At 37.1% G+C, this 16,277-nt stretch overlaps 2 protein-coding genes across 5 annotated transcripts in view; one reads left to right on the top strand and one right to left on the bottom strand.

Annotated features, from left to right (window-relative positions):
- The window catches only part of LOC126366222 (probable glutamine--tRNA ligase), a 76,819-nt gene that overhangs the window by 36,800 nt on the left and 23,742 nt on the right, over positions 1–16,277 (bottom strand). The window lies entirely within an intron of this gene.
- Positions 1–16,277, top strand: part of LOC126366359 (ras-related and estrogen-regulated growth inhibitor) — a 29,317-nt gene that overhangs the window by 6,132 nt on the left and 6,908 nt on the right. Inside the window, exons 3-6 of the mRNA XM_050009482.1 lie at positions 735–871; positions 3,642–3,800; positions 8,209–8,361; positions 12,517–12,682. Of these exons, the coding sequence (XP_049865439.1) occupies positions 735–871; positions 3,642–3,800; positions 8,209–8,361; positions 12,517–12,682 (615 nt within the window). The remainder of the gene's footprint in view (positions 1–734; positions 872–3,641; positions 3,801–8,208; positions 8,362–12,516; positions 12,683–16,277) is intronic.

The raw sequence follows: 16,277 nt of genomic DNA, 5'->3' as shown, positions 1-16,277 counted from the left end.
AACTCTCTCACTCTAACTCTTTCTGGTAGGGGAGCTTACATAATTATATATTACACCTCCCCTCGGAATCCATTTAGGTACTGTAAACATATATTCATTAAGTGAGTAGATACCCAGTATGTATTCCCAATCCGTTGACGTAATTTCGAAATATATTGCGGCTATAAGAAATAAATTACCATACCTACATTATACATGAGATAACTTTCATAATTCAACGTTTTCAAGTTTATGCCAACTCCATACATTTCGTAATGACGTTGTATAAACGGGAGAGCGTTATTTTCGATAAAGGTTTCTATCAGAATACCATCGCACAGTACTTTTGTATCAAATTAATCAAGAAAAGAAGCTTTTTTATTTGCTTACAATAAAACCGATGGAGTAAAATACTTTTACGAGTCATTTCGGTTCATTTAATTCTTCAGGATATAAAAGTGGTGGGTGTTCCTTTCCGTCTTTGACCGCCATTTCCCGGTATTTATTTATAAATAAAGTTTATGACGAATTTTACTATTCAGATGCCAGCGTTAAACTGTATCTTCCTATTCGTAATTAATTAGGTACTAAAGTTGAACTTGGTATTTCCAAAAAAGTCCAAAAATAAAATAAAATATATTTACTGCGTAATATTTCCAGTATAATTTTAGTTAGAGCAGGATTTATGGCGGACCGAAAATAGAGGTCCATGTCGAGGAATTTGACAAATTGTAGATTGGTGTGAATTATTGCAGCTCTTGTGGTGAGATTCATTACGAGGCGGTTCATCGGCGAATACGACCCCAACCTCGAGAAGATATACGCTTTCCAAACAGTCATAGACAACGAAATGGTTTATTTTGAAATATTGGATTCAGCGGGAGACCCTCGGGTAAGTACCTATTTACCTGACAACTGTTTCTATTTTATCAATCAATAATACTTTATTGCACAACGACATTTACAAAGGACATAAACATACGAATAAAAACATAAGCACAATAGGCGGCCTTATTGCTAAACAGCAATTTCTGCCAGGCAACCTTAGGGTGAAAGTAGTTTATGCATTGGAGCACGGGCTGGTGCAATAAACATATGATACCAACATAACTAAAATAATAATAATAATTAAAAACCTCAAATAAAAAATATATATAAATATACACACTTATACATATATATATGTATATTTTATTTTCAATATTATTTGTTCGAGCAAAGAGAGTTTTGTGAACATAGAGTGGGTAGGAGTTTGCAACTGTAGATGTAATACATAAGCAGGTATATATATATCAGGTTACATGTAATAAAAAATCATATATTTCGGATTGTACAATATCTACCTACATATAACAACCGGTTAAACTTATTAATATTTCAAATACTTACCCTGGAGCCATTATTATCAAACAAAACGTAAGGAAATCCTTTTCCATATTAAAATCCTAGTGAACAACATCAAAGGCTTTTTGAGTGTTTTTCGAAGATCCCGTAGCTACTTGGATGTTATTTGAGAAAAGTGACATAAGGGGCATGCGTCACTTGAGCACGCGCTGCGGGTATTGAATTCTGTGCCACCTGTACCATGAAGATTTCCGGTCTCAGTTAATAAACAAATCAAATACTTAATAGTGAGATTATCGTCCAGGTTTTGTCTGTCTTATCAGGTACTTATTTCCATTTCGGTGGATAAGAAAATGACTTGGGTGAATATCAAAATGTGGCGAACTTTCATATTATGTTTTCGTGAAAAATTGGGTTCCGACATGAAAAAGGATAGTTCTAGCTACGAGGTAAATTGTTCCTCGTTCCTTGTTCTTTTAATATGAAAGTTCGCCACCAAACTTGGCACATTTTGAATAATTAGGTGTCTGCTAAAACTATGGTCTTCTGGCTGTATCCCCGTAGGGGTAGGTAGAGGTGTGTAGTTCACCCACTTCTCGCCAGCTATGTTTAAGCCCCAGGTAATAGGGGGCGAGCCTATTTTTTGCATGAAGCTAGGTTGTGAGAAGCTGCAGTAGATTTAGGCGAATAAGACGTTCGTTATGTAAAAATTGACGATTCAAACTGTAACTTATCGTGCTTATCACACCTCACCTAGCATTATCCCGTTTCTCACAGGGTCCGCGTCCTGTTTTTTACAGAAGCGACTGCCTGTCTGACCTTCCAACCCGCGATGTGAAAACCAGCCCAATTCAGGTTAGGTTACATACCTCCGAACATGCATTTCACGGCAATGTGGGTTTGCCTTCATCGCTGAGCACGTGATAATCATTTATGTTTCAAAAATGAATTCGAAAACAAATTCGACAATCATTAGTTGGTATTTATTGCCATTAAACGGGCACAAATTCTGGAAAGCACGTGATATCAGAGTACGCGTGTACTTACTAATACTTAAATAAGTAAAAAATAATCCTAACATTATTTAGCTTCTTTCCATTCATCTAACTTTAATCTAAGTTAGTGAAACAGGAAATCGTTTTGTAAAAAGGTTGTACTATCCAACATCAAGGAAACGTAACGTAGTGGACCAAAAAAATTTGTGGTGGTCGGCCGTAGTTACCTACTTCCAAGTGGATTGATGTTCGTTTGTTCAGATGATTTGTCTCGTACTTAAGTCTAATGTTAGTTTTCTTGAATGTTATAAGTATTAAAAATATTATTTGTACATACTTAATACAAATTGTAAATATTTCAAATTAGGAGAGTGTGGTTTTGACGGATGCTTCAGAGCAATAAGGCAGCCCACTTGTATTGTTGCTAAATGTGTTTTGTTTGTGTGCAATAAAGTATATTTGATTTTGTTCGACTTACATACTTTTTGTTAGTAATAGTTTATACACTGGCCGGTAATGTAAATTCGACGGCAACACCCTTAGGTTGGGCCCTTATTTTTTTAAAAATCAAAATCAAATCAAATCATTTATTCGCATAGGATTCATGGTTTTGCGTGACTTATTGTAGATTTGCATTAACTAATTGGCCGGACAAATGGGGAGACTCTTGCCAGTTACAAAATTTAAGACAACAGACCTGACGGTGCCCAGTTGAGCCCGAACGTCTGCTCAGGATGTCGTCTGAGAGGATAATATTTGAAAGAATTAATAGCGATAAGCGCTGAATGAGAGAAATCGTCGACCACGCCAGCGGGGTCGGTATCGGGGTACTGAAGTGTTTGTTATAGCGAGCTGATTGGCCGCCTCTATGGCTAGAGTGATCGGGTCGTCGAGATCTAAGGTATATTAACATCCTTCATGAGTACGAATGTGACAGCAAAACCAAGGTTTTAAAAGTCCTAGTACAAGAACCTACTACCTACATATAGGTTGTCATCTATTATCTACCATGTACCTACTCAAATCGTCATTTGTTCGGATACCGCACTTTTCCCATCTTATTTAATGAACCTAAACACACAAACAGGATGATAAAACACAAACGGAGAAAATCGACATTAAATTGAAAAGGCCATAGGTACATATCACATCGGATATATAAATATACCGTGGAGGTCCAAAAATTTTCTTTAGGCCAAAATATTCGTTTTATAGAGAGGAAAAGACTGCAAATTAAACCTCATAACCTTAAAAGTGGGTCTTTTTAGGGATTGCCCTGGAGATGAGCTTTTTATGATCGATTATGTTTTTATTGCTCCGTAGGAAAGCGAATACGCAAATTTAGAGAGTAATATCCGCTGGGCGGAGGCGTTTATCCTGATGTATTCAGTAACGGACAAGTGCTCGTTCGACGAGTGCCATCGACTCAAGTTCCTCATAAACTACAACAAGCGAAGACGACGACTTGCATCCACTATGAAGGTTTGTACCGCAAAGTCTTTTTTTCTTATGCTCGACCAATGACGAAATGTCTTATAAAGACCACATTAATACACATCTACTTTCAATCACACCTGCGTCCAATCAATTGCCCTGTCTTTTGTTTATCAGAAATACCGCAATCCAATATTAACCCAAAAATAAAAATGGTATAATCCTCATCCCCCACCCACATCTCTAAGCAAATTCGTTTACTTCACTCGCAGTCATTAATGAATAAATGCTTATAATAAATAAGGCTAATTACAGTTGCCATGGCAACGCGCTCGTTACGGCTAGGTTTCAGTTACACGTCTGCGACTCGACCCTGGCGATCAGATTTCCACTAACAACAAACTGTAAGAAAAAAATCTACTTACTTACTTTGCTTCTTACTAAGTTTCACTCTGACGCCGACGCGCTTTACTAAAAGAAGTGTTCTCATAACTTTTTAAACTTAAGTAATCTTATCCTATCTGCGTACAATAAGTATGCAACAACAAAACAAAACTTGTGAATAAAGAGAGCCACTTTCCCTAAGTACTTACTTACTTAGAAAACTTTGTATTTGAAAAACATTACTTATGTAGATGGGCATTTCTACGGAAGGGTCTATTTTTTCTCAATTCGATGCCGAAATTGAAATTAGGCTTTTATGAATATTTTAATAACAAATATTGAACTATATTTCATCTTGAATCTAATGATGCAATTGGGACCAGATTTGGTGAAGTGGTTTATGAGAAAAGTTAATCACCGAATTGGGCAACCACCGAATTTAGAAAATGAAACATCGAATTGAGAAGCCGCTCAGCGAATTGAGAAAATGAATCACGGAATTGAGAAATAAGCTAGCGAATTTAGAAATGCTCGTTGACATGAGCACCCCATCCGTTGTCTGAAGCATCTGTTGTGATGAATACTGTGCCCTGATATATGAAAATTGTTCGTCCTTTGTGAAGGTGTTCCAACCACCAAGAACATTCCTGTAGAGCTTTTGTCGGTATTAGAAATTTCCGTGTTTTCTGGTGATGAGGAAGACAATTGGCTGCACGTTGAAGACGTCTGATATGTAATCTTCCTAGAGGGACCGTGAAAGATGCAAAGCTCATTTTGCCTACAAGACTTTTTCCTGTGTCCCAATTCCAGGTTCCTTGTTAAGTTGTCTATTTTGCTGTCCGGTAAAAAGGTTCTGTTTTTCTCAGTGTCCCATATTAGATTTCAGAGGGTTCAGAGATTTATTTCTGTTTATTTTCCATCCAAGCTTCTCCAGATAATTTACCACGTATAAGGTGTCTTCCTCTAACTAGTCTTTCTGTTGATTGGCTAAGAGAAAATTGTCGAGGTGTGGTGTTTGACGAGTTAAACTTCTTTAAGCAAGGGTTAACTCAAAAGGCGTGAATAACGAATCTGCTTTTATGCTAGTTCACCCAACCTCAAGCACTTGATTCCCTCAAGGATCTTGTTCCTTAGTCATGGAAGCGAAATCAAAATCTTCTACTTACATCTTTTTCAGGTAATAAATCCGGAGCTTCCCAGGTGAATGATTTCGTTGTATCCTCCTCAAAACATCCTTCGTGCGAACGACATCGTCTGAAGTATTATCGAGCCTCTTTAAGATGTTGGAGAGCATGTCCTTCATCTCACTAAAGTTCTGTTCTAATTTATCGACCCTGGACAATTTCTTTGACTTCGATGATGAGGACCGAACTGTAGATAGATCGTCTATATCTTCACTATCTGCTAGCTCCTTAAACGCATCCTTACGGCTTAAAAGCAGTGGTTTTAATTCAGCGAATGAAACCACTATCAGCTCATTTAGAAGGTGGGCCAATTATGAGACCTACACAAAAGGGCCTTCCCAGTATTTTAATTTCTAAAGCTAGGTCTTCTCCGGTAGGTCTTCTCCGGGAGGGATGTACATTCTGAGCAAAATGCTCTTGCAAGCTCGACTGTCGGGAGAGCGAATCTAATTTTGTTCAGAACAAGTGGGTACAAGTTTGGGCCTAAGAGGTCTTGTCTCGTGTGAGGAATGACTTTCCACTGGAGCCATCCCTCCGGCAAATACGTTCTGGCCAACTGCTTTATTCGCTCTAAATTTTGATTGAATTATTACATCTTATACTAATAATGTTCTCAGAATAATAATAACCTAACCCTCTCCCTAACCTACTCCTTCGGGGTAACAGGCGTGATGCCATTTGTTATGTAAACAATATCAAATCTCAATTCGGTGCAAGTAATTCTCAATTCGATGCCCCATTTTCCAGGGAATTGAGACCCATCGAATTGAGAAAATATCACATTTCATCAATTATCTAGTAAAGTTATCAATTAAATCAATTAATACAAAACATACAGTCAGATATCACCTAAATACTTAATTAATTTAGCACATATATTATTAAATACTTCATAAACAAAATTAATATCTTCCACCGACTTTAGAATTGACACTACCTCAAAAAAAAACGAACGATTTCGACCCTTCGAAAAACCCTCCTCTATGCAGCAGTCCGCCCATCCACACATCTTGGGCACTCGGGCGCACCTGGCTCTCCACGGGAACCGGGTAGTGATGATAGTACTGCGCGTAGTTAGTGATGTAAGTTGACAAAACTTAATTTCACCGAATTGAGACACATGCTGGTTTCAAAATTAAAATATGTTATTGTACTAAAACTAAAGAGTTCACAATAAACACAATTACGTATTTAGCTTTATTAACTATCCCTTGTTCTGTGAACGTTGGAATTATGTTCTGGAAACTAGTATTTTAAAAGTTATGTAGCAATAACAAGTTAATTCTGGAATGGCTTCACGTCATTTTAAGCCAAATTCTGCCCGTTTTCAAACTTCGGGATTTTTTTTTGACGCTTTTATAAAACTTTACGGTCTTCTAAATTACTCTCCACCAAGCCAAGAGTCCTATAAATACGTGAGTATTTTTTCCAAGAACGTAATTAGATGCTACAGGTACTTTTTTCACTGGAATCACTCAATCGGCCCTTCCCGTAGAAATGCCCAGATAGAACATTGTATCATGCATTTTGTGTACATAGAACGTGATAAACCTTTCGTTTATTTTTTTGATAACATAACACATATTTCTCACGAATATATTCCAATAGGGTAACCAGAACTACATTCACCTCACCAAGCGAGTTTTTTTGATAATGATGTAAGTACCTATATGTTTTCATAGTGTAAACTTTTATTATAGGTACTTGCTGCTGCTCCTGAAGTTTTTATTGGTATACATGATTCGTAGAATAATTAATATAATAAGTAGGTATAATTAGAAACGGGTTTAAAATTTTGATGACTTGTAACTTTGACCTTTATTGAATTAGGTACTTAACTTACAGGGAAAATTTTGATTTGAATTTCTTTACCTGAATGTCTTACTATAAAAGTCAATATTTGAGATTTAACTTTCCTAAAGAAGTTAACTATATAATAGTTAGTTACTATGCAAAACGTTCTCCAACTCTATATTGTGTAAGTAAGTACTTACCTACTTTAAAGCAAAATTAATTTGATATAATTTCCTGGAAGAACAACATATTTTATGTAAGACTGAAGCCGTAGGCAGGAGATTTGGTTACTACGACGTTAAAAAATATTGGACGAGGCTTAGTTATGGCTAGTAGAGGAAATTACAGTGTGTTGGTGACGGTAATGTATATTTTATGGAACTCAAAGAACTAATATAGTGTCTAGAGAGACTACTAGTATAAAACGATTACAAATTGCTTTAGAAGTCACTTCATTCAGGAAAGCTTTGGATTCAAGAGATCAGATTCTTAGTTTAGGTACTTATTTACTTGTAGTAACTCATAGATTTTATACCATTTATGGACAATATTTATATTGTCCTCTCTAACATGGTTAACCATTGAATGGATGAATGGGCTATTACAACATAAGGGATGGCCAGTAGAGCTAACATGCGCAACGTATAAAAATTTGGTCACGGTCATTTTATCGATTCTGACGATATAATTATGTCATTTAGTCAATTGGTGCTAATATGTGAACCCAAATAATTCATGTCGTTCTGTCAAAGTACGAACAAAATCACGTGGCATGTATGTTAAGGACAAAAACAAACTTATCGATTTCGACAAAAATTGAATCGATTAATAATTTTATCACATTGTGCATGTTAGCCCTGCTGATCACCTGACACAATGCGGACTTCGTGTCAAAAGTCGCTGAAATTCGTATTCACATTAATTGTGGCTTTGACAATTGGGGATAGCGGGCGGGCATGAGTCTATGTATGTAATATTTCGTGAAAGCGTTGATACAGGAAACAATTAATGATAGTATCCTAGTGTTGCTTTTTCTTTTGTAAGTAATTTAGTACACATTTGATTGTTGATTTGAATTTGACAAATGATTCCAGGACAGCGTGTTGGAGACGCCAGTGGTGCTGGTGGGCAACAAAGTGGACCAGGCGGGGGACCGCATGGTCAGCACGGAGGAGGGCCAGCATCGCAGCAAAGAGATCGGCTGCGTGTGCTTCCATGAGATCTCTGTTAGAGAGAGCATCGACCAGGCTAGTATTTCTATTTGTAATAAAGTATTGGAGACGCCAAAGAGAAGTGGTTTTGGTGGGCAACAAGGTGGACCTGGAAGTCAAAGTTTTCAGCGTCAACTTTTTGGTAGTCGGGGATTTTTGTTTTTAATTAGCTAGAAATACGTTTAAGTGGCTTTGTAATAGACTACTCTGGGCGCCACCCCACTTGCGTCAGACAGAGTACTGCGGGGCGGAAGGCAAGAGGGAGACCACTGCCCTATTTTTCCCTAAAAAAGTAGCGTGGAGAATACTGCACCGACAAAAGCGTGGCTCTTAAATTGATGATGATCACGTTTAAGTCAAAACCCTTTTAATAAACAATAGCTTTCGCCTTCCTTTAATCGACGATTACTACAATGAATACCAGTATCCTAACTGCTTTTGAAATAAATAATATATATAATATAGCTAAGTACTTACTGAAAGCTTTTTCCGTTTCTGTACAATTTCATTCCGTCATACAAAGAAACGGAGATACAATATATTTTATTTTAGATAGGTACTTACATCGTTCCCGAATAAGTACTTATTACGATTTTTACTCGTTGAAGATAAATTTATATGAAACAAAACGCTGAAACCATGAAACACGAACAAACAACAAAGCTTTGTCTTTTACAATGTTGTCGACGGAATCATTCGTTTGTATACGATGATAACATATTTACAGTCAACTGCCTCGAAATAAAGTTACGAATGAATGTGAACCGAAAGAAAGCATCATTCTATTTACCTACGTATTTTTCAAGACTGTCTACCTGTGTTAACAAACAAAAAACCACACAAATCTGTCAGCTCGAAAAATATTAAAAACCTACTTTAATATCAATTGTATATTTAAAACGCGATGACAAAAACAAGGTACTTACTTAAAACAAATACGACACAAATATTATTTATCTACTTACTTTGATATTTTCCATTGAACAAATATTCGAGTCTGGTTGGCTCATGTATTGTACTCGTGTCCCAATAAATTACAATGAATTTTAGACAAAGCTTATGAAAATAATATTAAAATTTGCTTCCAAATAGCTATCTACTGTTTTTATTTCAAGTTACTTACGGTGAATTTGGAACAAAACAATGATACGAAGTTTACTTTCCCTATAGAATAACTATTGAACGACTTGTTCTTAGGCTAGACTATTGTACATATTTATAAGTACTTAGGTAGGTACCTATCTAATTCTTAATAGGTAAGTTCTTCAATAACTTTTCATATTTGGGACATCGGAGAAATTACTTAAAGCTTGACGGCAGGAAATTATAACAACAAAATAGTATGATTCTTTCCTCTGACAAATATGTAAGGTAATTTCAGTAAATATCCTTAAACTTAACAATACACAAGTACACATAATTGAAACTAAACATAAGGGTCAAATAAAAACGCTCCCTTTTACCATCTCTCGACGGAATGTGCCCATTACGCTCGCAGCGTTACGTTACCCCGTTGGATGGCGAGGGAAATATCGTGGCTGATTGTGCAAACTGACGTATCTGCAATATTTTGTTACGAAAAATTTTGTTTCATTGACAATAGCAAAAGGTGCAATCCAGGTTCGCCAAAAAATCAGATAAGTACGTCATTTAGCGACGTCAGCGACGATATGTTGCACGAAGTAATGGCCGGACCTTAGCCGCTTGCCCTCCTCGCTGATAAAGCGCTTCCCATTATTTCCTTTGTTAGTCTTATTAAGTATAGTTTACCTGTATAGTGACAGGAAAATTATTAGGTCAGACAGTAGTAGGTACAGTAACAAGATCTCAGTTTGCTTGACCCATACAAATCTTCCTGTTCTAGCCAATAATTCAAATATTATGTTACATTATCATAACATTACGTCTGCCTTTCGTATCAAATACACTACTTACTATCTCGTTGTTTTTACGCACAAAAATAACAAAAACTAGTAGGAACGGCCTCCACACGTCATGCGAAAGTGTTATTTTATTATAACCCGGATAATTGCATAGACAATTCCTTATTCGTATTGTAGAGCAGGGTAGTGTCAGACTTACGTAATTTGGGACTTAATTCATTATTATTTGAACTGATTATGTTTCCGTATGTTATTATTATTTTTAAGACTTATAAATATCTTCAACTTGGATACTTCTCTGAAGTCTTATGCTGGAAAAAAGTTACCTATTTACACATAACACATAATATACAGCCTATATACATCCCACTGCTGGGCACAGGTCTCCCGTCAGTCAACGGAGGAGTATTTTCCGCCACGCTGCTCCACTGCGGGTTGTCGGAGGTGTTTTTAAGGCAAATAGCCGATTCTATTCAATAATAGGTACTTACACGAAAATTAGATAAATGGTTTGAACGAAAATAACACACAAACAGCAACGTTAAATTTTATTACCCTAATGCGTTTGACCGATATCGATATACATATATGTATTATTATTTCAGTATGACATAACCTAGCCGCAGTTATGTTAATGTACCTACTATGGATTCAGTTGAAGCCGAAACTATGCGTAAAGTTCACGCTTACAATTCAAAGATTTACAAGTTAGCAGAATATATTTGATTTTGTCCTTTGGTATGCTGATCCATTATTAAGATATATCACGTGCTTACATACAAGACTTACGTGTTATGGACATCGAGATACAATAAGTATCTAAGAACTTTATACCATAATAGTAGAGTAGGTATGTGTAGAATTTACTTCGCACCACCTCTACAACGGAATGTTGTTTAGGATACCTACTATACTAAGTTACTGGTGGCTAGAAGCTTCATTACCGGGTAAGCCCTAAGCGCTTTCCATTTGTCCGATCAAGTAGTCAATAAAGTTAGAGGCAAATCTACAATAAGTCACGTAAAAAGAATAATAATAGCTTCCTTCTTCTAAAAACGACACGATATCTATGGACTATTGTGTTGTCTGATATAAATGAATAAATAAATAAAAATAAAAAAAATTGACACGGAATATGTTCAAATTTAGTCTAGAGTAGCTGCTAGTTATATAATGACGGAACGTTTCGGATGTGACCGGCCATGACAGAACGGGAACTTTCCTCTAACCCACTCGCACAACAAATTTCAAACGTTTTGCATTTAATAAGATATTCCGAGAGAATTGAGATTGCTGAATCCGTTAATTTAATTCACGCCACAGTTATCCTCAAGGAAAACATTTACACTTAATTACTGGGGTGTTTCTCGGTTTCACTTCACCTTTCACCGGCCTCTGGAGCGCGGCACGTACTCCCACAGATACACCCTACTTCTAATTAGTCAATTTATTTATTAAACAAATATATTTCTGTATCTTATATACCCTATCTTACTTTTGTATTACAACATAATATACATGTGTACGGCCCACGCGGGCCACGCCGCACTGTAAGTGTCTCCTGTCGTGGCGTGGTGGTGGCGATGGTGAAAACTTAAACTCCTTTTTGTTGTATGTCACTGTTTGTTTTATTGGGGTTTTCAGAAAAGTTACATTTAGTTTTTATTACAAATATGCGTGGTTTGTCACGCTCCGGTAGGGCAGTCAGTACTGTCATTTAAAAAAACTTATGTGTTACCACTTATTGTAGTACTTAATAAAATCTATTGCCAATTAATATTTTAATGTTTCCAACATGTGGCAGTGAAGTAGCACTGTACTCATATGCCTGTATGGGAATGATCGTCGTAAAGTAGTAAGTTCTGTGGCATTAGTAATTTTGCAGTGTTTTAAAAAATATCCCTATTGGTGGTGCATTTTTCAAAGTGCCTCTATTTATGCGTAATTTCGGTGGCGCAAATATTTGTTGCCAACACTTGAAAATAATGCGTATTACTAAGTATAAATCATCGAAATGATGATAACTTACTTAACAGCCTTCAAACGGGACTAGCCGTGGGCTGTTCGGACAAGCCTCCTCTCAATCAGCCGCATAGAGATAGAGCTTCCTTCACCAACCTGAGGGGCTAAAAAGGCCACATCAAAGCAATTCATCTAGAAAAGCAATATTGCTATTAATGCAAACAAATATCAAATAGCAATATTGCTTTTTTAGTTGAATTGTTTTGATGTGACCTTTTTAATCTCCCAGGTTGGAGGAGATGTTGGGGCTGGTGGCCGATGATGATAAACACGTAATAATTTGCAGGTGTGGGGCGTGTTCCGGGACGCGCGTCGGTTCTGGCGCGTGAGCAGCAAGTGGGCGCGCGGCCGGCGCGACCCTGATGTGCACCCGGCAGCCCTGGGACGACCGCTGGCCCGCGCCGCCTCCGACTCCTCGTCAGAGCCAGACCCAACACCCACCTCCCCTTACTGTAAGTATTGCTTTCATCATCATCAATCATCATCATCATCATCAGCCCATTAACGTCCCCACTGCTGGGGCACGGGCCTTCCCTATGGATGGATAGGGAGATCGGGCCTTAAACCATCACGCGGGCCCAGTGCGGATTGATGGTTATTAACGACTGAATGCAGCCGGGACCAACGCTTTGCTTTATAAAGGATAAATAAAAAATATGTAGGTTGCAATGCAACTCAGTGGAAGAACTGCCGTCTTTTCATAATCATTGATTAAAGAGCCATACTCATATCGGTGTAGCACTTTTTCTGCATACAAACTTTAATATTACAAATGCGCTAGACCGTTTTGGTTAAAATTGGCACATAGGTACCTTACTATGATAAGTATTTCATGTTTGATCCTGTCATTTCATTTTTATTTTGATCCTGGTATATACCTAGATCGAATAACAGGACAGAATGCACATATAATGTTTAATTGTACTCCTAGTGGACGAAGTCGCAGACAACAGCTAGTTGGATTGGGTCCACAGAATCTACCAATAAGAAATAACACTACAATCTTTCCACCATTCGGGAACTAACAATACAGGTATAATTAGTCGTGTCTGAGAACAAAGCTACGTAATTCCCTTTGTATTTCTTTTGTCTATTTAAATGAGAAAAAAAACCTCTTTTTTATGCTGGTCCTTAATGAACATGAAAAAAGGAGTTAGGTACTTACAAATTTTATTTCTACGTATAATTTCGTCCAACACGTGCTATTTCAAGCGGAAAAAGCAAAGTTACCTAACTGTATACTTGTAATGTTATTTTGCTTCGGGCAACCGTGCCCATAAAAACATAAAATAACAAAGTTCTGTGCTGAGCTTTTCTGTTTGTTTTCTTCATTTACACAACACCTTTTGGCGTTCATAATCCATCAATTTCTCTGATATCGAATCCATTACCTAATTTATAAGTGTTCATTTCATTTAGAATTTCTTAACTTTGTTCATCTACCTACCTACCAATACACAAGCGGTTGAGTTGGACGGGGTTCCTCAACCCGCTTTAAAAATTTAGACGCCTATTAGGTATGAGGCTTCAAAATGCGTTGACTAACTAACTAGCCACAGCTTCACCAGCCTGCTATTGAGTAACGTAGTAGGGTATTCTCCCTCCTCCACCGGTTGTTTAAAAAATAAATAAATAATAAACGTTTATCCGTTTAAACGTTTTGTAAGCAGTGATTTTACAAAAACACTCCGCCAAACTAAAAAAAAGGAGGCAAACGGAGGGTTTAGGGAGGCAGTACGTAGCAGTGGGATGTGTATAGGCTATTTATGATAAGTATGTCATTATAGGATACCTACGGTGCGTAACTAACCTAACTATCGAAACTAATAACTAACCTAACCTAGGTACAGACAGAGCACGTATTGAATGCTGTAAGTGTGGGACATACGGTACACACATAGGTAAGAGCGATGTACTGCCGTGTCTACCGGGTGAGCTGCAATATCCTACTACCCACAACATTATTTTTATTTTATTATGTTCTGTACTTTAATTGTTCTTGATGTATATAATGTTTTTGAACGTTGTATAAATTGATTGATGACAGGAAACCTAGCATCGAGACAAACCATTCCTGGTTTAGCGATGCTATGCGTCAAAACTGTATACCTACTCAAAGTTTATCAAATAAATAAAAAAAAAGGTACGGAGTAACTAATGTTTTGCACAAGTTAGTGTGTGTTGTCTCTTATCGTCACCGACGACGATCGAAATATTTAAGTACTGACTATAAAAATAACTAAGTAAGTAAACGATAGTCCTTTTATCGTCGATAATACATAGGAAAGTAACTGTCAGTCAGACAGTGCCCTGTAATTGTAGCAAATGAAATGTGCTAAGGGCGCGGCGGTATTAACGATAATACCTACCCTACTGTCACAACCCTATCATCGCAGTATAACTAATTCAATTACACTACAATACACTTACAGAAGCGTAACAGTTGCCAGTTTAATTAGGAGATGTGGTTGGCCCAAATAGGTAACCTACCTTTACCTAATTTACATTTGAGGTCGTGCCTTCAAAGGAGTTCGTAAAAGGAATTCTATAAATCTGTTCTCTTGAATTAATACAGAAAGGCAAAAAAAGTTTGTTTACTTGTTCCGTCACGTTCCACACGTTTCGTGAAGATAGCATGCATGGCGTCAATTTGTTGCAAACAAAACCAATAAAAACGTGGATGCTAAAAATAACAAGATATTCGCGTGCTCCGTGCATGCCGCATCATTACCGCCGCTAAAATTACTCAGTGACGAAATACAGTGACAGTCGACCTTCATTTTTATTGCCGTAAACACATTATTCACATTATTGTGTTTGTGAATCTCGACGTGTAACGTTCCAGTTGAATGGACTGTTACACAAATACGAGAATTATCAAAATTACGTTGGTAGGTACCTACATTATTGTAATATTTATATACTCTCGACTCATTTTTATCTAACGGAACTAAATTTAATATATACAAAAAACTAACATGACGTACCTAACCTATTGATAATTACTGCTACAATAAACTAAAAGTCAACCAAAGTTAGGTATAGTATAGGTAGGTACAGTCGTGAGTAATATAATGTACCCTCTTTAGGACTCTGTCGCACTAACATATTTGACATTTAGTGAAACTTACAGTTCAATTTGTCAAAAAAGTTAATGTGACATGGTACCAAAGTGTATTCATATTAATGCTCGTGACTGTACACCTAACTTCGGTTTATCATATAGGTAGGTAAGTACCTATGCGCTGTCAGAATTTTCTGTTTAATTACTATTACAGACATTGATGTATAATAATTATTTTACTATTTACAGAACGGATAAGGTCGATTTTTGATTTATTAATCAGAAAAATCCTGATGACATCATCAGAAGAATTTCCCGCACACCGACCTCTCTGTTCTGTTAGTATCTAGTACGCATAGAGATCGTTGGATCGTAGACACCTAGTTATTCATCATCATCATCAGCTCATTAACGTCCCCACTGCTGGGGCACGGGCCTTCCCTATGGATGGATAGGGAGATCGGGCCCTAAACCATCACGCGGGCCCAGTGCGGATTGATGGTTATTAACGACTGCTAATGCAGCCGGGACCAACGGCTTAACGTGCCTTCCGAAGCACGGAGGAGTTCGAGATGAAAACTTTTTTTTTGTGGTCACTCATCCTATGACCGGCCTTTGCGAAAGTTGCTTAACTTCAACAATCGCAGACCGAGCGCGTTTACCGCTGCGCCACGGAGCTCCTCCTAGTTTTTATAATTGCATAAATATATTTACTTAAAAGTAAAAATTGCCTACTTGTCATTGTAGGTAACAATAAAATATGAGATATAATAGTAGTTTATCATTTACTAAACGATAATTGTATTAAGATCAGTGTATTACAAGACCCGAAACACGGGCGGCTATGACTGAGCTTCGTGTGACGTCACATATCAAAAAATAAACAAAAACTATCTGTCAGGTTCCAAGTAATAGTACTGTTTGACAGTTTCTTTGTTTATTGAAATGTGACGTCACTGGGCACAATGTCACGTGACCAACCG

Source organism: Pectinophora gossypiella, chromosome 4 (assembly GCF_024362695.1).
Source record: "Pectinophora gossypiella chromosome 4, ilPecGoss1.1, whole genome shotgun sequence".
Classification (NCBI taxonomy): Eukaryota; Metazoa; Arthropoda; class Insecta; order Lepidoptera; family Gelechiidae; genus Pectinophora; species Pectinophora gossypiella.
Note: the sequence above shows the minus strand (reverse complement) of the source record. Positions and strands in the feature narration are given on the sequence as shown.